Genomic DNA, 21,996 nt, shown 5'->3' with positions numbered 1-21,996 from the left:
AATGGGAGTCCTATCTAGATCTTTTTAATGGATAAACATCACAGCTGGAGAGTGGTTTTCATAGTTAAGGAAAACACAAGAGCTTTTTTCCTCACAAAAATTGCGATGAAAAAAATAAAAAAAATAAAACAAATAAAACAATAAAATCTTTTCCTTCTTTTAAAGGATCTCATTTGTGTTTAATATGTCTAACCTGAAAAACCTACTGTAGTTATCTGGCAGTCGCCTGGCCCTATATTTGAATTCCAAGTTTCAAGTTAGGCTGCTGTTTTAAATGTATTAACTGTTGCGTGTGGCCATGACATCACTCACACACACACATACTCAAGCCCATCACACACCGTCTGCGACCGTGTGCGGCGCGGCGCGTTGCTGCGCGGCGCCGCCTGGAAAATAGAACTGTGTTATATCGGCGCGCCGGGCGGCGCGGCGCGGCTCCGCGCGGCGGACGGAGCCGGTGTGCGTTAGGTTCATTGAAAATAATGGAGGCGGCTGTGCGCGCCGCCGCGCGGGGGACGCAGCCGGTGTGTGTCGGGCTTTAGTCATTCAATCATTGTCTGTGCTAATTCTCTGTCTCTCCTCCCCACTCAGACGGACACACCCAGACTGGCATACCTGCAGCAGATTCCCCTAATTGTCCTCTGCTGCAGCCCTCTCTATAAAAGCCAGGCAGCTCAGTGTCATTGTGTATATTCCTGCACTATACCTGCATCGAGTGATCTTGGTACATAGAAGTTGATCTATTGAAGATTCTGACCTTCAAAGTACATCATTTTTGTTTTGATTGTATTGTTGGGTTAGGGTTAGGGTTAGGGTTATTGTTGTATTGTTCTTTCTGCTTTGGCAATGTAAACGTATGTTTTCTCATGCCAATAAAGCCCTTTGAATTGAAATTGAATTGAATTGTCATGGCAGACACAGACCCAGCAACATCTCAGTCCCACACCATGTCAATACTTATTTTGAGTTTACTTTAGTTTGGCCTGGGGATGACCGGCAGCCTTTGTTTTCGTTATTAGTTAGTTGGTTGTAAGTTAGGGGAGGGGGGAAACAGCTTCGACGTCCCTACAGGGGGTGGCCTAATAAAAACCGTTAAACTTGTGATGTCCTTCCTTTATGTTGGGTTCTCCAATTCGAGCCACTTGTGTTTCTTATACACTTTGCTTGGAGACCGCAACATTAACATAACGGGAAGTTATTGCTTGATGCATATCTTGTTTGAGAATGTAAGAGTCCATGGGCGGGTGTACTATTAAAGTCACGTCATTGTTATGACTTGAAAGCAGAACAATACAAAAAAACATTACTCACATTACAAGTAAATGAGATTAATGGAATCTTTACACATCATACTCATATCTCAAGCTAGTGACTTGTGGTAATTGGCTAAATTGGCTTATCAAAACATAACAGTTCCACAAAGCAGAGTGGAGATAGATAGATTATTATAATAATGGAAATATTTCAAACAGTAAAATCTAATTGTCATGCTGGCTTCAAAAGATTGATTGAAACAAACGTTGGAAAGGAAAACACATTTGGCCAAAAACATATTTGCAAATAGGCCCATGAGCGCTTGACAAACTATTAAATAGCTCTATTAATTCTAACTGACACCTCGAGGCAATCGACACTAAGTAAATGCCTCTGGCTTTTGGCATTAAGTATCACACACACCCATTTGGAGAAAAAAAGAAGAAAGGATTCTCCAATAAGAAATCAAAGCCGAGAGAGAGAGAGAGAGAGAGAGAGAGAGAAATGGGCTCTCTCTCATCTGCATTCAAGCGCTGCTGCTGTAAATGAGGCTAAGTGTGTGTGTGTATGTGTGTGTGTGTGTGTGTGGGGGGGGATTCATCAGCCTTGCCTTTGAAATGTGTCCTTCTCCTGCTCTCTCAAAGCAGCGCTAACCAGGTCAGGACCACAACAAGCCTCGATGGTCACGACGGCACTTTGTAGCGATTGGGTGCAAGAAGAAAGCCAATGTATACCAGCAGGTATATGCTGTTGTATGATCTATGATGCACACGCCCGCACTCCGTCAAATCTATATGTATTCAATGGCATATTTTCTCTCATACGTTTGTAGCTGGCCATACCTTTGTGTAGAAAACAAACAAAGGCGGAGTGACAAGTATGGAGGTAAGGGATGGGGGGGGTCCATCAAGGAAATTGGTCTGAGGATGCCAAGAGAAGAGCATCTACCTTTTGCTTGGCTCTCACAAAAGGCAGAGCCACGGTACACAAAAGGCTCTTTTCACCTCCATCCATCGGACTCATAAAGAAATAGGCCAGATACGCCTGCAGGAGCAGATTCCAGCGAAGCTGAAATCTCAATACAGCATATCGCACACACACACACACACACACACACACACACACACACAGAGAAATAGGAATACCGGTATGCTGTTATTTTACTCACATCAAAACTGATTAATATATAAATCCTTTTTCACCATCCTGCCGCAGTTGGTTGCGTGGAAAGAAAAGGGTAGAAAGAAAGCAGCAACATTCCCTTATATTTAGTCTACCTTCTGTTCCCTCTCTGGCTATGATCTGTGCAGAAGATGCCATAAGGTTTCAGCAGAGACCAAGCAAATGAAACAAGCTGTCGGTGGTGGCATTCTGCAATGTTGATAACATCAACTAAATCTGCAGCATCGATAACTTTAACTAAATCTGCAGCATCAATAACTTTGACTACATCATTCTGCAGCATGGACCGCTGGAGGTGTGTGGTGGAAACAAGCAGGCAGCCAGTGCTCAAGGTAACGGTTGCAGAAGACGGCGGGTGGAAGAATCTGCCGGGGGCTGTTTATCAGAGATGATGCCCATAGTGCATCGATAAGCAACCCTAAGCCAAAAAACTCACTGACTTCAAAACTCTGTTTACATGTAGGTAGCAGCTTTGGCTGCAGAATATACTGTATGATCCTTTGCTACTTGATATGATAGCAGCACAAATAGGAATAGCTGGCAAACACATGACTAGATTAGATTAGATTCCCTGCCATGGGGATCCAACCTGTGAACATTGGTGGTTATTAGAATGGCGTGTGAAATATCCACTCCAGCCAATCGACCCACCAGCCATCTGCACTCTTCTTGAATGTCTTGTTTGGCTCCATCTCTACATTTATACTATCAATCATGAAGTCTATCTCTCAGATCTCAGTCAATGTCAACGGAGCCGCTCCAGGCTATGTGTGACATTGACAACCATTAACCTTGTTTTTTATTTCCACCCATGGGTAGGGAAATGAGTCTACTTGTTCACATTCACCGAAATTGGCAGTACAGCTGAACACTGTCCTCCTATAATAAGAAAATGCTCAGCCCTATAGTGGCCAAGCATCCCTAGAACAGATGGCCAAGCAAAGGTAGGCTCTCCATTTACCTTTGGAGCTGCTCAAAATAACGCACATTTCATTGCATTCTGCTGAACTGAAATAACATTTGCTAAGAGTCTGTTGCATAACCAGAGATGGGGAAAAGTGTGGAATATGTTCTAGATGTGGCTGTGGCTATCAATTATGGATCAACCTTGAAAAGGTATCTATTCTTCCTCCTGAATGGGAACAGCCTTTCATAACGTTTTTTTAACCCACAGTTTGGCGACTAGAGCGATTTCTGCCGCATTTATTGAGATTGTTTTCAATTTCAACAGCAACATACGTTTTGGACACTGCTTATCAGTGTCGCTTATCAGTGTCCACAGTCACAGTGTACAGCTTCCATTCAACAACAAAAAAAACCTCAAAACAATTTGTTTAGATGGGGAACTGGGGCCAAGTACAATACAAAAACAAATGGTTGGTGTCCTTCTCATGAAAAAGTCTGAGAACCAATGCTATACATGTGGTAAATGCTAAATGGTAAATGGTGCAATTATATAGCTTTACATAGATTGTGCATTACATTCCCCACCTTCATACACCGACGATAGGGGGCGAGACCATGCAAGGCACCAACCTGCACATTGGTAGCAATTAGGGGTTCAGTCTTGCTCAAGGACACTTCGACAGTAACTCTGGAGTAGCCCGGGATCGAACTGGGAGTGAGAAACTCATGGTTCTCATCTGGCTGCTCTGCCGGCCACTCTACCCCTGAGCCACTCCCGCCCCAAATGTACACGTACAGTATGGCATTAGTGTGCACAGTGCAACCAGGCTCATGGAGACGTGACATTATCGACACTATGGCCCCAGCAACCATGGAGACCGCTGTGACTCTGCATCTTAATGGGCTCCTTTGCACAAGCCCCGCCTCTTAATTATTCATTAAGCAAAGCAGCCTAACAGGCTGACGAGCATTCCACTGCGAGGCCAGCTGGTGACACAGAGATATCAAGAGGTAAGGTGAGCATCGGGGACAGGATTTCCCACAAGAGAATTAGGCCTTGTGTAATTTTATCCAAAGTGTGAGCGTTGCTGTGATCTGTGTACTCTCATCACCTTTGATAGTGTGCGTCTCCGAGGCATTGATACTGTAGGTGCAAAGCATTATGCAGGGATACCACGTTCCTGCATGGTTTTTCCAGCAGTATGGATTAATCAATTGGTTCTTTTAAACAAAAGAAATTAGATTTTTACAGCGTGACTATATTTGAGGTGCGTCCGTGCGTGCATGCGTGTGTGAGTGAGTGCGTGCTTGTGTTTTTGTCTCTCTGGGACTAATCTCATGATTGTCTCCACCAGGCCGAAGGCATGAGGAGAGAGTATGTTTTGCACTCCGTCCGTGTGTGTGTCCGTCCGTCCGTCCGTCCATCTGTCCATTACCAGCAAATTTTGCACCTGGATGCCAACGATGAACCTCTGCCCCAAATTTTCCACAACGGCCTGTTATAGCGCCACCAGGAGGCCGACATTTGAAAAACACTGTTTTTTATATTACTCCTCCAGATTCTGTCCAAAAATCCCGCAAATCGTTACACACTATCTCTATAGTCAGTCATGTGTTCAAGACGGATCTGTCCAATATTTCATATTCCATCCTAATTGGCTAACATTGGCTTTCAAAATTTGCAGGATTGGCCCGTTTTGAACAAAAAGCCTCAAATCATGAACGCAGTGTGCAATTTACATGAAATCTTTCACAGACTCCTACTAGGCTGAGGAATATATCCCACCCTTTTCACATTGGCCTGTTATAGCGCCACCAACAGGTGGATTTTTGCAAACACACTTTTTTGGAACAAAATGCTTCAAATCATCCAATTGCCATCAAAGGCATAAGAACAAGTACTTGTAGTAGGCCAATAAAGTACCTCCATTTCACATATTGTGAATATCTTTTAAAATACGGTAGATATAGTATTTGTCCATGATACGAGATGCAGTATTTGTCTATGTACTTGATACATGATACAGCACAGCTTGTTGTCCTTACAGCATGTTCATTACCGATACCAGATCATGCATCCGTTAGATGTCGCCAGTGAGTTCATCCTTATCTTGTCACGTTTCTATGTCTCATATCTTATCATCATGTCATTTATCCGCCACCATATATTCCCTGTCTGTGAAATAAACTTTGTGACCGTGTCGCGTGACACTGTCTCTGTGTCACGCCCTCCTTCTCTCAACGCCGCTGCTTTACCAAAGGAACACTTGGGCTGAATCGTCACACCACCCAGCCAGTTAGAGCCATATCTTCTAGAATTTAGAACAGGAAAGAGGGAGTGACATATAGGTGTTCAGTGTTGTGATCTAGATTCTAAATCACAACACATTATGTCACTCACTCTTTCACTAGACAAGAAGAAAAGGTTAAATGTATGTATCTATAATGCACGGATTTCACGAATTTTCAATTATTCACGAGAACACGGAGCACACGCTTGCATGTAAATAATGTGTAAATAAATAATTAAGTTATCTCTAAAGCCATTTTCACAAAACAATGCATGCCGGAAGGGATACGCCAGAATCCTATTACGGAACATTAAGCTTTGTTTTGAAAATGAAAACATTTACTGTAAAAACTGAAAAGCTTTCCATACACAGGAAAATGTCAATGTGTTTCATACAGTAGGAAATAGAGACACAACACAAGACGAATATCTTCGCTGTCAGGCAGAAACACCATTTCCATATTTATGTTTTTTATACTTTGTCCTATGACAGTGTCAAACAATTTGAAACAAAAGTAGCAAAAATAGTCAATCTACAAGCTCACAACACGCCCCAAGCGGTGCCACGTCCTCCCTTGACTGACAGAAATATCAGTCATTGATACAGAACAGAGAATCCTGGAGCTTGTGAAGATGACCTCACGAGACGAGGTCAGGCAGAAAGATAGCACGCCACTTGTAACCTAAAACTGACTGAAAACTTGACACTTGCTTTTTTCCCTGTTTTCCCCCCTTTCACTGAACTGTGATCGTCCTCACAAAAGGAATCGGGTCAGCATTTTAATTCCCTCCCCGATAGGTGAAAAAAAATAGAAAACAAACATGCTGAATTTCACACTGACTCCACGGAATATGAAGCCAATATGCACAACAGGGGTTGTGACCTGAAAACACCTTCATATTGTTCTTTATTTCTTTGTGCTTTTTCTTACTCAAAAAGCACTCAAGGGTGTGGCAGTGGCTCCGGGGAAAGAGCAGCCGGATGGCAACCGTGAGTTAGTGTCCTTGACTGAAAACACAGAATCCCTAATTTCTCCCGATGTGCAGGTTGGTGCCTAGTGCCTACTGCCTTGCATGGTTTCCTCGGTCTGTGAATGTGTGTGTGAATGGGTGAATGTGCACAATCTATGTAAAGTGTCTTGGATAAAGGCACTATATATTATAAATGCACCATTTACCACTCGGATGGAAAGGGCAATGCAGAACCTCTTGACGTAATTAAGGAGGACTGCTGCAATGTGTTATGACTGGTTTGCCAATAACGTTTTCAAATAAATGTAGTAGAGTAAAAGTAAAATTTTTGCCTCTGAGATGTAGTGGAGAATAAGGAATAGTACAAATACCTCAAAATTGTACTTAAGTACAGTATTAAGTAAATGTACTTAGTTACTTCTAAGTTACGTCTAATATATGTAAACGATATGACATCAGCTTGTGACTGCAACTTATTCCTGTTTTGATGACTGCACTGCTGGTCTCAGACAGGAACAAACTGCAGGTTGAAATGGCCCTCAGCTCTGAACTCTGTAGAATCTGCACCTGGCTCGCTGATAACAAATTATCACTACACCTGGGAAAAACTCCACCCATTCTCTTTGGATCAAATACCGGTAGTAATCTTTATTTCAGCAAGGCCGACAGCTTAAGTTCTGAGGTAAGTCGGTGACAATATTATCACAAGAAAAGATTAAATTACCTACCTAGGTTCCATCCCGGAGGCAAGATTTGCCTCCAGGATGGAACCTATAGGTAATTTTATCCTGTGATAAAATGGCCACCATTGTAATAAAAAAAAGTCAACCAAAGAACAAGATTCCTGTACCGGATCTCGTCACTGGTCAACAGAAATACCTTGAAGACCCATACAAGGTTTATTCGACTATATTCTTCGATATTTGTACGTCTTTAAATGTTCTGAGGAATTGTCTTACTGCTATGAGGATAAAACCACAAAAAGCACTATTTGTTTTGACTTGCTTTCGTTTTAAAATGTACCCATTCTACATAGCACATACTGTGAATAAGATTTTCAATCAATCAAACAAACCACTGCCTCCCTGTGTATTCATATTTTCAAGTCCAGTCTGCAGATGACCACTGGCACACACACAGTTGTACATTGTGCACACACGCATTGCACTGACACACAAGGTCGTACCGCACAGTCTATCTTGCTAACTTGAAACATTCTTGTGCTTGAAACTAATAGAATAGCTGTATCAATAATACAAAAATTGTCCTGCTCCTATGGCCAGTGGCCTTTACAGTACAATTAACACAATCATAACTGACACGTGACGTGACTACCAACTGAAAAGAATCACTTCCGGTTTTCAAAGCAATGCTTTTAATCATAAAAGCCTGTTAAGCTTCTGTATAAATAGTGTGCCCTTTCTGTGTCACAGTATGTTTGACTAAGTCAATAGACTAATAGCCTAGTATATGCTTGTGAGCATTGTATACGTATGCCTTTGACAATAGCCTACGAACACTAATCACAATCTAAATTATAGATGTATCTTACTCTCTCTCCAAGGACTAGGATCTTTGATGATACTAAAGGCTATGCTTGCTGACACAATGTCTCGGTGAACACATCCTCCATTCAGGATATATGTATTATGTGGTTGAAGGAGTGAATCTCACATCTACTGATGCCTCTACTAGGCTCCATGCACGAGTCACGACCCTCTGCAGTGGTTGTACAGTTCCATTACCAAGCGGTGATGCAACCGGTCAGCATGTGCTCAGTGGTACCTCTGTAAAAAGGCCCACCACACCACACGCCCCACAGAACTTTGGGACGCATGCCAAACTTCCTCAGTCATCTGAGGTGAAACGTACACAAACATAGTTGGTGCAACAGGCCGCTGATCTAAAGAGTATCCACTACATAGAGAGATGGCCACAGGCACAGTACGTTGTCATGCTGCTGCCGCTACTACATCAGCACAGTAATCAGAGCTGTCCCCGTGCCTACTGTCTAAAGGCAACAGACCATGATGCTCTGTGAAAACAGGAGGGGAAGCTTATCCCCCAACATGACAGAGACGATCAAAAAAACAGGCTGTTATAGCACCCACCCAGTCTCAGTGAGAAGTGGCGACATTTCTAAACAAACTTATATGGAACATGAGCTTTACCTAACTTTGCTACTATTGGGAAAACATGCACATGTACATAATTATGTTCTCTTGCACTCTTTATTCTATCCCTGTGTTTGCTATGCTTGCTGTGTTTGATGTTTGTGATGTTGATGTCATGTTAACTATGCTGCTGCATTGTCTGAAGGAAGCCAAACTAAAGTTTTACTCTTCTGTACACAAGATGTAACAAAGTACAACCTTGAACCTTGAACATGTTATGAGTTATGATGTCAGAAGCTCCCCTTCTAAAAATCACTTTCAGTGGCCCAGTACAATTCCATATAACAATTACTGGTGGCGGCTGCTCACATAATAGATGCAAATAATAACACACAAAATGATTATGAACTACGAAGAAAGGTCACAGTAGTGGACAGAGATAAAGACAAATGTCTGTTTTTTTACACTGTCGAACGTGCTGGAGGAATCCATAATGCAAATGCCACAGGTCAGATACTGCCTGCTGACAGAAATACAATTCTGTATACACTATACACACACACCAACACACACTAAAACATTAATTACTAAAACTGGGAGATGTAATTACAAGAGGCTTAGCAGAACAAAAATAAGGACACACCACAAAAGAAAGATTAGCATTAGAAAACAGAAGTAAAAAACAAAAAACAAGACTTTTATACTTGATAGGTATATTTTGGCTATTTTAAACTGCTTTATTACAATCTATTAGATGAAGTAAAATAAATGACCAAATTGGAGAAAATGGTGTGGAGCCACAGATTACCGGTAGCTTAAATCTGTTCTGGGATGGTCCATGAGACAGACAAGAGGCAGGCTAATGGCACAAACTGGATATCATCAATGATATCTTGTATAATGGACTAAACCAGTGGTCCAGGGACCACCAATAGTCCTGAGGGGGTTCCAGGCGGTCCCCAACTAAATGATGGAAAGTTGAGTTGAGTAACCCTAACTATTAATGGTCCAATACAACACAACCTTTTTTTATCACAGACATGTGCTACGGAATGCGTACTGCAATAGCTAAGGGAAAGAATACTGCATACGAGTGGATCTCAACCTGAAATACCACCTCAGAAAAAGTCTGTCTCTCCAAGTACCACCATAATAACTGATGTTAAAAATAATAAGGGAGCGTAGACCTGCTTCATCCCATTCAGATATGCACAGGAGGGAGATTTAATTTATTCCATTTATTTAGTTTTTGTTCCATTCCGAATCCTACGCCAATAATGCTGCTGCTCTGTCGAAAACACAGTCTAATCAGTAATCAGCACAACGGATCTTCTATTATCAATCTTTATTTATATAGCACATTTCAGACAACGAGTGCCAGTTCAAATGAGCATGGCTAGGTGTCCTGCCATGCTCATTTCTGCACAGCTGGAGAGCATATTTCAACATGCTTGGTCAGAAGAAGAACTACCTGTAAAATATTTCATTTTGTCTTTTTTCTCTTTTTTTGGGCGACTCTTATGTACCAGCAGGGGGGGGGGGGGCTCAAGTACCTGGCACTAGTACAGGTTGAGAATCACTGGTTGAGAATCACTGCTGTATACCATTATGCAATGAAACCTATAGCATACACTCCCACACACAACTGCGTGTTGCGCTTCCGGCACTGCCCGCGGTTTCTCGGATACTTGTAAGTACAAGACCACATGACCAGTATTTCTGCTCTTTGACCCCCTCACCAGCTCTCACTGAAGTTTACCCGGCCTGCAGGCATATAGCCCAACTCATGCATTATGAGTCAGTGTGTGTGTGCACCATCCGGCAACCAGGCATCCACTGGGGCAAGACTGGGCTTTGTGCCCAGGCGTGCAGTGACACTATACAGCTGCGTGCGCACGCGCACACGCACACACACACGCACACACACACACACACACACACACACACACACACACACACACACACACACACACACACACACACACACACACACAATATAAGCCTAGCCCTCTGCCTGGCTACAAACACCAACACACCCTTGTTTTTCCTCTGATGCAGCAGCAAAATCTCTCTTCTGCAACTATGACGCAGTCCGATCACATTACAGATCTGTAGACAAGACTAATTTAGGCACTCTTATGCTTTTACATGACCCTGATGAGTCATTCCCTATTAACAACTTATACACATGGGGAGTAGACTTTTCTATTACAGACAAGAGTTTACAAAATAACTAAAAAAAGGATACATTTAAAGTAATGTAAATAGGTTTTCAATGTAATGAGTCCCGGGATGCAGGGATGGTCTTTTAGATGACTCCCAGGGACATTCTACGAGTCCCACTTCAAAGACGTTAGGAGTCATATTTTAACATTTTTACTAATTGCAGCATTTAACTCCCATTTCATTTTATATGGTTATAATGAGGTATTCATGTAGAAAACAGAAGAAGAAATGATAATTATAACTAAAGCTAGCAAAATAAACTAGAATAAAAAAACAGTACAGTAGTGCATCCCATGGATGCACTACTCCCTTACCTATAAACTGCGTTTTGGGATGCAAAATGCACCCTATTTTAATCTCTGATCATTTTGGTGAAAGTGAAACTAGTCACTGGATTGTTTAGCAGTAAACAGAAGCATGTGTTTGAGAACTTTCTGTAATGTCCAACATGAACTTGAGCCTTTTGCCTGACTTGCTGTAACTGAGCTTTACCATAATAACCTCCAATAACAATAAGCTTCTAACTAAACCTTACCTCCATTAAGAATAAGCTTATATAACTAAACCTTACCTCGCTCCTCCATTAACATTAAACTTACAACTAAGCTTTATCTAACCTCCAATAACAATAAGCTTATGAGAACTTAACCTTACTTAACCTCCATTTAACAATAACGAAACCTTACTTAACCTCTATTTAACAATAACGAAACCTAATACCCAACATCCTTTATCCTATACCTTACCCCAAATAACAACTCTTATAATTAAACCTTAGCTTAATTATATATTATTGTATTACCTTAGCTCAGATCACTATGAAAACCTGTAAAACATGTCAGTCAGTCAGTCCGTCACGCCTCCATATATGGCTGTCAGTCCGTCACACCTCGTAGGATTACAACTAAACGTAAGTTAACCTATCTAATCATCTACATACACAATAAGTGTATAACAAGCACAAACCTCATTTAACCTGTTTGACCTGGCTTGGGAGGGTGGAGACATTCACGACGTGTCTCTCCTCTGATATGATAATAGAGTTACCAGATAACCTCCAGAGTCGGTATCACTTTAACTATTTTCCCCAGATCTCATCCCGGTGGAACAGGTTTCCTGACCCAACCAGTAGGAGTGGCAAGGACACAATCCCCTGCCAGCTCACCACCTGCCAACACTGCAAATTCTGTTCATTGAAGCGCCTGGCCAAACCGGTGGCACCACTGCCAGGAATTGAACCTAAACTTCTGCGTGGTGGGCGGTGGAAATGTTTTACCTCTACCCTGATGTAATCTTTGACTGCACCGTTTCTCCAGATGGGTAAACCAAACTGACTTGATTTACAAATAAAGATCGACAGATTATCGGCAACGGACGATTATCGGCAACCGACATCACTGATATCGGAAATGGGGATATTTTGGCCGTTATTTCGGGCGATAATTGCCCGATATTTGCAACGAGGCATATGTGCTCCTCTTTGCAACTGGTGCTGTTGAATGGGAGTAGTCCACTGAAATCACAAAAGAAAAAGAGTGAGTGAGTGAGAGAGAGACAGAGAGAGAGCTACAGATGCATCATGCACGGCATGTCTGTTAGCCAAAAGCAGAGACAACAGAACAGGAGCCCTTTAATCACAGGGAGGCAACGGTTGAATCTTCCACTTCCGTGAGCGACATCCATCACTTCTCTACTGAGATTCCTCAACTGGACTGGCTCTGCTGCCCCGTGCCCAATGACGCGGCAACCCCCACCCCCAACCATTTCTTGCCAGCAGAGCATGCCACCGAAGCAAAGCTCCTTCTCCTCCAGATTTATAATCCCCAGGGGCTCTGGCGAAAAGGCCCCTGAAAGAGCTCTTTATAAAGCCTGGGGGGGGGGGGGGGGGGTTGTGGGCAGCTCACCTCACTTGGACGACGGCAAGTCTGCCTGCCCCAGCATTAGCTCACAGCCAGCAATACAGTCATGAAATCATGGGCGGCATCGAGGATGTTTACGCTCGGTGGAAGCAGACACACAATCATATTAGCTACCTACATGATGATTATGACACAAGATGCATCTCATGTAATCCAATCACTATGGACACCATAACCTGATTACGCACAGCTACTCATAGCGCAGATTGAAAAGGACCGGCCTACAGCGGAGGGCCGAGTGATTTTGTAACACGTGAGAGGCAATTATGAGCCTAAGTACTGGATGAGATCAATACCACAAGCTTAAAGCATGAATTGCTCACATATTTGTTACTGCCGAGTGCAGGAGAACCATTTTTGTCCACTGGTCACAGTGGTATCCCAAAATGCACCAGCCTCTTAGACTATTTTACAAGACATAACATAGAATACAGGGTTTCGCATGTAGCATAGAATGGGGCCTCCAAATGCTACTGTTGCTACATAGACAAATTAAAGATCACATAGTCATAGTCGACCTTGCACTTTCATTTCATTTGACTGTTGTTCGTATAATCCATAGCTAAAACAATGTACAATAATGCAATACTGAGACGCAGACAGAGGATGGAATAATGAAACATTTTGCAATCACATCATTTGAAAAGGTGCCACTACACTAGCTAGCATGTCAACTGTTTAACCTTGGCACATTCCAAATGAGACAGTTTCCCATGACAGTGGCCAAAATGCACAAACGATATCAAGCTTATCATCTGAATGGAATACAATGTACTGTCTTAATCAGAGATCCAATAGTTAGATAGTTAACAAAGCAGGCGGCCAAAATCTAGAACATTAAGTGTATCTAAATTATAGAAGCATTGTAAACACTACACTTATTTAGCATGTAGCAAAGCAAGTACAAATAAAACTACAGCTCACTGACCATCCAACATTGCACTGACTAGCCTGTATGTAGTTACATTTGATTATGGCATGGCTTGTTTTGTCTGCAGACTCTGCACTGCACTTCATGTCAGAATCAAGCAGGGGTTGGTTGACAATAAGGTCTCAGAGGCACTTGCCTGTTGGGCAAGCATTGGTCATGTTCTACTTGCCCAAAGGTCATGCCGACTTGCCTGAAAAGTAGATTGTGATAGTCAAATTTGAATTACCTTTCGTTTAATTTTTTCCCTTTTCTTTGCAAATTCTGGGTCTGTGAGATATTTACATAGTAAAGCTCAATATTTATGCCAAATATCTCAATAGCTATGCAATATGATTTTTAATTCCACAGACATTCACACAGACATGTTCGGTTGCGAACTAAAGACAGTTGCTTCCCCACTCAACCACACTTGCCCGTCGAGGCAACTTGAAAGCAAACTCCACTTGCCCGAACATTTTATGTACTTGCCACGGGCAGTGGGGCAACAGTTAGTGTCAACCCCTTCATCATGTTCTTGTCCTTGATTGAGATAAAGTGACAGCAAAAGAAAGAGAAGGCCTAAGAAGTGATCGTAGAAACTGCAGGGGCTGAAACAAAGGGCAACAAATCCAATGTCACTACAGTGAAGGGGGATGAAGGAGGCCACTGTCACTGTCAGCAGGATGGCACTATAGACTCATTGTAAACAACATAACCACAGAATGAACCCCCTATGGGTTCATCGCTGCCTCAGTTTATTTAGAGAATCTACAGATGAATCCATGGTGCCCTTAAAATAGCCAAGAGGAGAGGACCACAGTGTGTGTGTGTGTGTGTGTGTGTGTGTGTGTGTGTGTGTCGACTGTGTAGAACCGTGGAACTTGCTGGGTTCCTTCAGGGTGGCAAATACCTAGATACCGTAGTTTGTCGGGATACTACATTTTCAGATTATTGAAAATGGTAGATCGTGTTGTAAGCAAGTGTTGATACAGCATGATTCGTCCACAAGTAACAGTGTTTGTATTGACTTTTGGTTTCGTTTGAAATGTACCCATTCTACATACTGTGAAATAAAATGTTCAATCAATCAGACCCCCTTACAAGTCTGTAACTCAGAAGAGTGTACAAATGCTCGATTCGTCTGTGTGTGTGTGTGTGTGTGTGTGTGTGTAGACAGCGCTAACTGAGCTATATACGGCGGGCTGGACTTGGGTGATGATAATAACAACAATGGGACCCATATACTCAACATTTCTAACATTAAAAACCTTGGTGTCCTCAACAAGTCCGGGACCTGAATGGGCTGGCTCTCTCTGGCTGCTGGACCTGGCCTGGGGAGTGGGGGCTCTTGTGTTCAGTTAACCGTTTTAGCGGTTGAACGTTAGCTAGACGTTAATAACGTTCTTAATAGCAGCACGACGGTGTGGCTTTGGCCAAAAGAAAGACAGCATGCAATGCATGCTGTTTTTCTTTTGGCCATGCATAGTCGACAGACAGACACCCTCGCTCGCGACGTAGGCTACGGCTCATCATTCAACCCGCACGCCGTGGACACTATATTGTATTTTCTCCCTCCCTCCCAGGCGAAGATAATACCTAATTTTCTGACACATACAATCGAGCGAGCCGACGAAGTGTGAATTTGTATGGTATGGAAGTCAAAGCTCCCACACACGACACAGCCAGCCGCAGTGACAAGTCGCACACTCCCCCAATACACACACGCGCGCGCGCACAGACAAAATACGACTGCACACTGCGCCCCCTCAACCTCGTTTTCTGTGTCCGCAATAGAGCCGTTTTTATCAAACAACAACCGTTATTATTGCCACTTACCTCCGCGTTGTACACCGTGTTGAGAGAGAGAGAGACGTAAATACAGAGAGAGAGAAGAGGTGATGTGAATGGATGTCGCCGGTCGCCGCTGTGTCGTGCGTTGTGTTATTGTGTTGTGTGTTGAACACACTGACTGAGCTAGGAGGAGGAGGGCTGATGGGAGTCCTGCCCCCCTCTCTCTCTCTCTCTCTCTCTCTCTCTCTCTCTCTCTCGCTCGCTCGCGACGCACCGAGGGGACCGTGTGTGTGTTAATGCCCCAGGTGAAAACGTAAAATGACACTTGAATGGGGGGAACGTATAATAATATATCGAATTATTTTCTTTATATGTTATGTAATTAGCGAGAGAAGCCGGATTTCAGCGGCACCTTAAACATTGTGGCACCTTTTTCCCTTTTCCCCCTCTAAAACTGTAAAAAAGAAAGAATGAAATTAATTAGGACAAACGTATGCTTTTGAAAATATTATGTAGGCTCAAGTAGCCTATATGACGAATTGAACATGGTGGACCGTGGCGTGGACCCGTTGGACCCTATTGTAAACAAGACAACAAGTGTAATGTGTAATACTTTATGGTGTTGACGTGTTGTTGTCCATAGTTAACAGTTGTATTGAGTTGTGCTTGAAAATTTACTGTAATTCTCCAATCTGTTAATTAATACTAAAATCAAAATCAAAAAGTAAAATATATACACATAATAAAATCAATGGTGCCCAGAGTTTTCAGGTGCCTTCTATTCAGGTTACCTGTGATATCTATCAATTATGTTTAATGTTTTTATCAGGGAATATGATGCAAAATGCTTCCATTATTGTATTGACTTTTTATCTATCATAGGCCTGATACCAAGTTGAAAAAACCCCCAGCTTAGACCAGCTTCGATTCAGACCTTTTTTATTTATTTTATTCAAAAACAGATAATACACTAATGTCAGTTTTGAAAATGGCATATTATATTTTCTTCATGTCTTGTATATGTCCGTGTGATTACTGAGTGACAACAAATGGGACTCTCCCTAACAAGATGCCCATTCGATGATTTCTGTGCAGTGCTGCACTCTCATAGCAAACGCTTTGTGTTTGCTGCCATCTACTGGTCAATATATTACCACAACAGACCAGCATAATGTAATGTAAAGCATAATGCATATTTTTGTTTATATTCCGATTCATTTCATTTATAGTTTGGGGTGTTTTATTATTTAGGCCTGTATGATGCATGTATGAGGCATGATGTTATATGTTCTACTTCTATATAATCTTCACGTAAAGATACTTTGTGATATTTTATTTCAAAAGTGCTCTCTAATTTTAAAGTTACAAGTTACACACACACACACACACACACACACACACACACACACACACACACACACACACACACACACACACACACACACACACACACACACACACACACACAGACCAAGATAAGTTTCTTCCATTCTTTCAGTGTAGAAATCCATCACTCATGCAAGCTCGATGTCTGAGAAAATAGATTTAATATTCAAATAGGAGCATACATTACACACATGGTTCAAAAATCACAGAGAACATGAACAGTTACAATAATTGACAGATATGACACCACATCATTAATAGTAATACATGAGTGAGACCACACTATCATGACTTCTTACGGTACACAAAATCCTCTGACAAGATCAACTGTTATCGTTCATATTCGCATTATATTTGCAGTCCATTACTTTAAACAAAGAGTTTCGAAGGCAGATGGGAGCTTGATTCTCACTAAGGCACTACTTTAATTATAATGACATTAATGTATGAAAAGAAGCATGCCATAGAGCCCCCAATTTTGAAATATGGGGGGGAGGCAAAAAGTATAATATAACATGGATACTTACATGCAGATTATGAAAATATAGTGGGCAAAATCTATACCGGCATTTATGAAAATGAATTTCCAGGGAACAAAATCTATTTTGACATACATTTATAGAGCACATGCATTTTTATGTTCCTTCATGCACTTTTATTCTTTTGTAATCTTGGTTCTTTGTCATGTCATGTTGGGAAATGAGTCATGGGATGTTTTTTATGAGGTTTAATGTGCAGTATAAGGTCAGCCTTGCACCCTCAAATCACCACAGTTTGTTCATAAAGTGCTCTGCTGCTTTATTGATGATACTTTTTATGAGACTGTATGAGTTGTATCTTGAGGCTCTAAAGATTATACGTAATAAATTGGGGTAATATACATCCACCTTTTTATTGGTAAAGGAAAGTACCCCCGTCGCCACACACACACCCTAACAAACAAACAAAAAACAATATTTCTTCATTTACAAGTCATCAACTATTCTAGAAAGTGCATAAGTCAAAATATTTGACGGTGAAGTGAATTGTTTCCTTTAAAATATGGGACAAATCTTTACATCTATAAAAAGCCTTGATAGACAGTAATACCACAGTGGCAGAGCACTATGAACTAATGAACATACAGAGAGAAATCCCTTTGGCCGAGACATTCTTGAATTTTCCAACAATTTGATATAGGCTACCCTGCAATATACAAACACTGCTTACAATCTCACAGTTTCAGGAAAAAGCAAAACATGTAAAATAATTAAATTACAGCTTGAATCCCATTCTTGTAAAATGAGATTTGAGAAGAGCATGAGACTGATATTAATTATGTGGCAGTAAAGTAATTCTTGTCAATACTCAATAGATTAAGGCAAGTATCATATTTGCATCAAATCCAGATATAAGATACAGTATATACTGTAATATTATGTTTTACAGGAATTTCAGGTTTTTCTCCAGAGATGATGTTTGCAGACAGTTCCACTCTGCAATCTATGTACAAATTCTATGTACTTCAAGCAGACAGCCGAGATATTTTACAACATTTGAAACCATTCCAATATCCTTGCTAGAGCTTGGTCCGATATAATGATTGTTGATCCCTTGAGGAATTTGATCTAATCTTCTACATGGCTTATCATCTCTGGGTGTTGCCCTGAGTTTCAGGAATGTCTATCTCCAAGGCTTTACTTTGAGAGAGCATTCGGTATGCACACTTCCATGGGAGACCAGTTATTAGGATTAATTTCCAGCATATCTGACCTACAGTATTGCCAGTGACATTCTGTGACAGTTGCCTGCTACAGCCGCAGAAAATAGCAAACTTACAAGCTCAGAGCTTGTAAATGGACTATTTCGCGATTTGTTGTCTAGGGGGAAAAAAGAGAGAACCAAGTACATGGGGAAAAGCACAGAGGGCTATATCTTGCGCCACCCGGCCCTTAACCCTGATCGCTCAACTAATTTGCCATTTTTTACTATTTAAAAAAACCTTTTAAAATAGTTCAAATAGCCGATCTATACAAGCTCACAATGTCTCGATGTAGATGGGCTAGTTGAACAATTTTATAATGTTTTTCAAAACAGTAAAAAATGGCAAATATGTTTAGGGTTAAGGGATAAGTGTGGCGCAAGATGGAGCCCTGACCTAGAGTGTTTAAGTGGTTAAGGCTATGGCTGTGACTGAAAGCAGTCTACATTCCCTTAAGTTGCTTTAAATCAGGCGAATCTATAAATGGATTAAAAGAAAAATCACACAAATAACTGAATTGAATTTGAAGTTAGTCAAAGTAATTTGAAGTTATAAAAAAAAAGAAAATGACATAATAGTGCATTCAGTAATAAGGAGGACATTTCAGTCACAGCCTAAAATGGAGACAACACAAATGGAAGAGAATGGTCTAACGCTTAATTGGTTAAGACTTGGATGCGATCACTTGCCCAGACGCTTGGCTACGTCCTTATAGGCCAGCTCGACCTCCACATCGGCAGCACAGGTGTTGGTGAACTCATCGCGACTGTATGCGCTCTCCAGGTAACGCAACACCCCTCGTAATTCAGACGGGATGTTATAGTTGCGGTATTTCTTGGACACCACCTATAGTAATCCCAGGGGGGAAGAACACTATTACTGACAAGAAATGCACAGAACCGTATAACTTTGACCTCTGGCGAGACGTACGGCTCACCTTGAGCACGTGAAGCTTGGGCAGCAGGTTGCAGTCGGCCAGTGTGAGATCGTCTCCGTCCAAGAACCTGCGCATGGAGCCTCCCTCGGGGACGTGGCGTCCCCCCTGGAGCTCCTCGGGCAGAGGACTCAGTAGGTATTCATCCAGCTTAGACAGAGCCTTGTTCAGACTCTTCTCCAAATCTGACAGGATCAAGTGGGTGCGAAGAGAGATACATCACATACACGCGCGTGCACGCATACGCACACAGACAGACAGCAAAGCTATGAATTTATGATTCTGAATAGTTGTTGAGATGAATAACCATCTAAGTCCATCATTCTTTTTCTGACCCCTCCCTGAAAAGGCCTATCTGCCCTGACCCTTTATAGTTATTATCCATGATTTATATAGGGATAATTAATTAGTATGGAATTAAACTGTTATTCATCTAAACTGCTCAATCGTTCTGAAATAAGAAAATGAAATGTTCTGTGAAGTGAGAACTGTACACAACCTTTATTTTTCTCTGGTCTGGTGTTTTTCACGTAGGCCGAGAATTTGGCAAAAATGTCATTTCCTGCTGTGTTGGAGTCACGGTTCTTTGTTCCGAGTTTAGGATACCTGGGAATAGAAGTGCAGTAATATGTTTACAGTCTTGTGTATTTAAGCGTTTATATTTATTTGTGTGTGTGTGTGTGTGTGTGTGTGTGTGTGTGTGTGTGTGTGTGTGTGTGTGTGTGTGTGTGTGTGTGTGTGCGCGCGCGCGTGCGTGCATGCGTGCGTGCGTGCGACCGTGCGTGTGTGTGTGTGTGTGTGTGTTAACGTGCTCCTACTTGGGTGGGGCCAGCATCTCTTCCAAGTACTCCTCTATCTTGTTGACGTCGGTGTGGACCTCGCCTTGGAAAGTGAGAAAGGGAGGGTTGGTCCCTGGCGCCAAGTTGTGAAGGTCCGCTGGCTTCCTGTGGGATCATGGTGAGACCTTTACCTGCTGTCATTCTTTGTCATTCTTAGCATTGGCCTACGTGGCCGGTTAAGATGGAGGTTAGGGTTAGGATTAAAGATTTGGCATAGTGTTAGTTCGGAATTATGGGAGGTCAGAATATTGAGAGGTCGGAATAACGACGTTTTGATTGTAATGCCTATTCGTTTGTACTGGTGTTCAATGACGTAGCAGGGCAGGCCAAAAAGGAGAAAACACTACACAGGCTGATTTATCTGATTAACAGTCCCTTCATCCAGAGAAAGGAGAACTAATCAGTAAAATTGGTGGTGTAGTGTTTGGGTGGAATGAAAACACGCACACAGAGGCTGTGCCACTTTTAAAAATGCAGCAGCAGAGCTTGTGCTTTTTATATAAACTTAACCATTATGATGTGAGCTGTTGGATTTTACAACTGTATTACACATTTGCGTATTTTTTATCTTAAAATCTGTGAGTGTGTTTGGTAACATGATTTGATTGATTGATTGAAGTATTTATTAACAGTTTGCAGAATTTACAGTACATTTCAAGCACAACTCAAAACAAAAAACTGTGAGCGGACGACCAATAAAGCGCTAGATTTGTTTACAAGAGGGTCCACCTTGTTCAATACATCATAACATTTAGATACATACAAATATACACTTCTATATAGCGAAACAACAGGAAATCATCATCATAAAGGAGGTAAACAGGGGAAAGAAAACATAATATAGTGAGGGGAAAAAGGGGTGGGGGGGATTCAGATTTTACGGGGGCCAGTTTCAAATTGCAGCCGTCCATAGGTGCCCTTTGAGAGCGGTTTTGTCAAGGGATTTGCATGTCTTAATGACCGTTGGTAGGGCGTTCCACATTTTGGTGGCATAGGAGCGAAATTAATTTAGTCCCCAAATCTGGGTTGCACATGGTTTGTTGAGCTCCCGCTGGTGTTGTGGGTGTGGACATGGGTATCTTGGTGGTGTATCGAATCTTGTGGACCAGACCCATTGCAAGATGCTGTCATCAAGCCTAAGCCATTCCAGCCTGTCAAAGTGGGCAGGGGTGAGGTGGGTTCGGGGAGTGAGGCCAAGTAGTAGCCTGACCAGTTTGTTTTGGGAAGTCTGGAGTCTTGTTTTAAGGGCCTTTGAGGTGCTGTGCTACCAAGAGGTGCATGCATAGTCGAAGAAACCTTGTACGAGGGCTCCTGTTAAGGTCTTTGATGGATAAAATTGATGTTGTTTAGACGTCATGTCAAGCTGGACAGTCTTCTTTACCATTGGCCTAGGCCCTGTTTCGGTGTATGACCAAAATATGTTTTCATCTCATCCCATAATGGCATGTCACTTTGTCTCCGTCCTGCTGTCCATTTCACGGCCTATTTTACCATTTATGATATCTTAATTGACACCATATTCAGATATCCAG

At 42.0% G+C, this 21,996-nt stretch overlaps 2 protein-coding genes across 4 annotated transcripts in view; both read right to left on the bottom strand.

The window, feature by feature from the left end:
- The window catches only part of mgat5 (alpha-1,6-mannosylglycoprotein 6-beta-N-acetylglucosaminyltransferase), a 132,930-nt gene extending 117,201 nt beyond the window's left edge, over positions 1 to 15,729 (bottom strand). Inside the window, exon 1 of one of the 2 annotated variants that reach the window (XM_080758872.1) lies at positions 15,610 to 15,729. The gene's annotated coding sequence lies outside the window, so the exon portion shown is untranslated. The remainder of the gene's footprint in view (positions 1 to 15,609) is intronic. The other variant, XM_080758871.1, reaches the window with a different exon arrangement.
- A 1,365-nt stretch (positions 15,730 to 17,094) lies between these two features.
- Positions 17,095 to 21,996, bottom strand: part of clic5a (chloride intracellular channel 5a) — an 8,309-nt gene continuing 3,407 nt past the window's right edge. For both annotated transcript variants that reach the window (XM_080758703.1, XM_080758704.1), the window contains exons 3-6: positions 20,444 to 20,569; positions 20,125 to 20,231; positions 19,629 to 19,810; positions 17,095 to 19,537 (exon numbers count right to left, since the gene is read on the bottom strand). In XM_080758703.1, coding sequence (XP_080614829.1) covers positions 19,373 to 19,537; positions 19,629 to 19,810; positions 20,125 to 20,231; positions 20,444 to 20,569 — 580 coding nt within the window. In that variant the 3' untranslated portion in view covers positions 17,095 to 19,372. The remainder of the gene's footprint in view (positions 19,538 to 19,628; positions 19,811 to 20,124; positions 20,232 to 20,443; positions 20,570 to 21,996) is intronic.

The sequence above is a fragment of the Protomyctophum bolini genome (assembly GCF_963924005.1).
Source record: "Protomyctophum bolini genome assembly, chromosome: 24".
In the NCBI taxonomy this organism is placed as follows: Eukaryota; Metazoa; Chordata; class Actinopteri; order Myctophiformes; family Myctophidae; genus Protomyctophum; species Protomyctophum bolini.
Note: the sequence above shows the minus strand (reverse complement) of the source record. Positions and strands in the feature narration are given on the sequence as shown.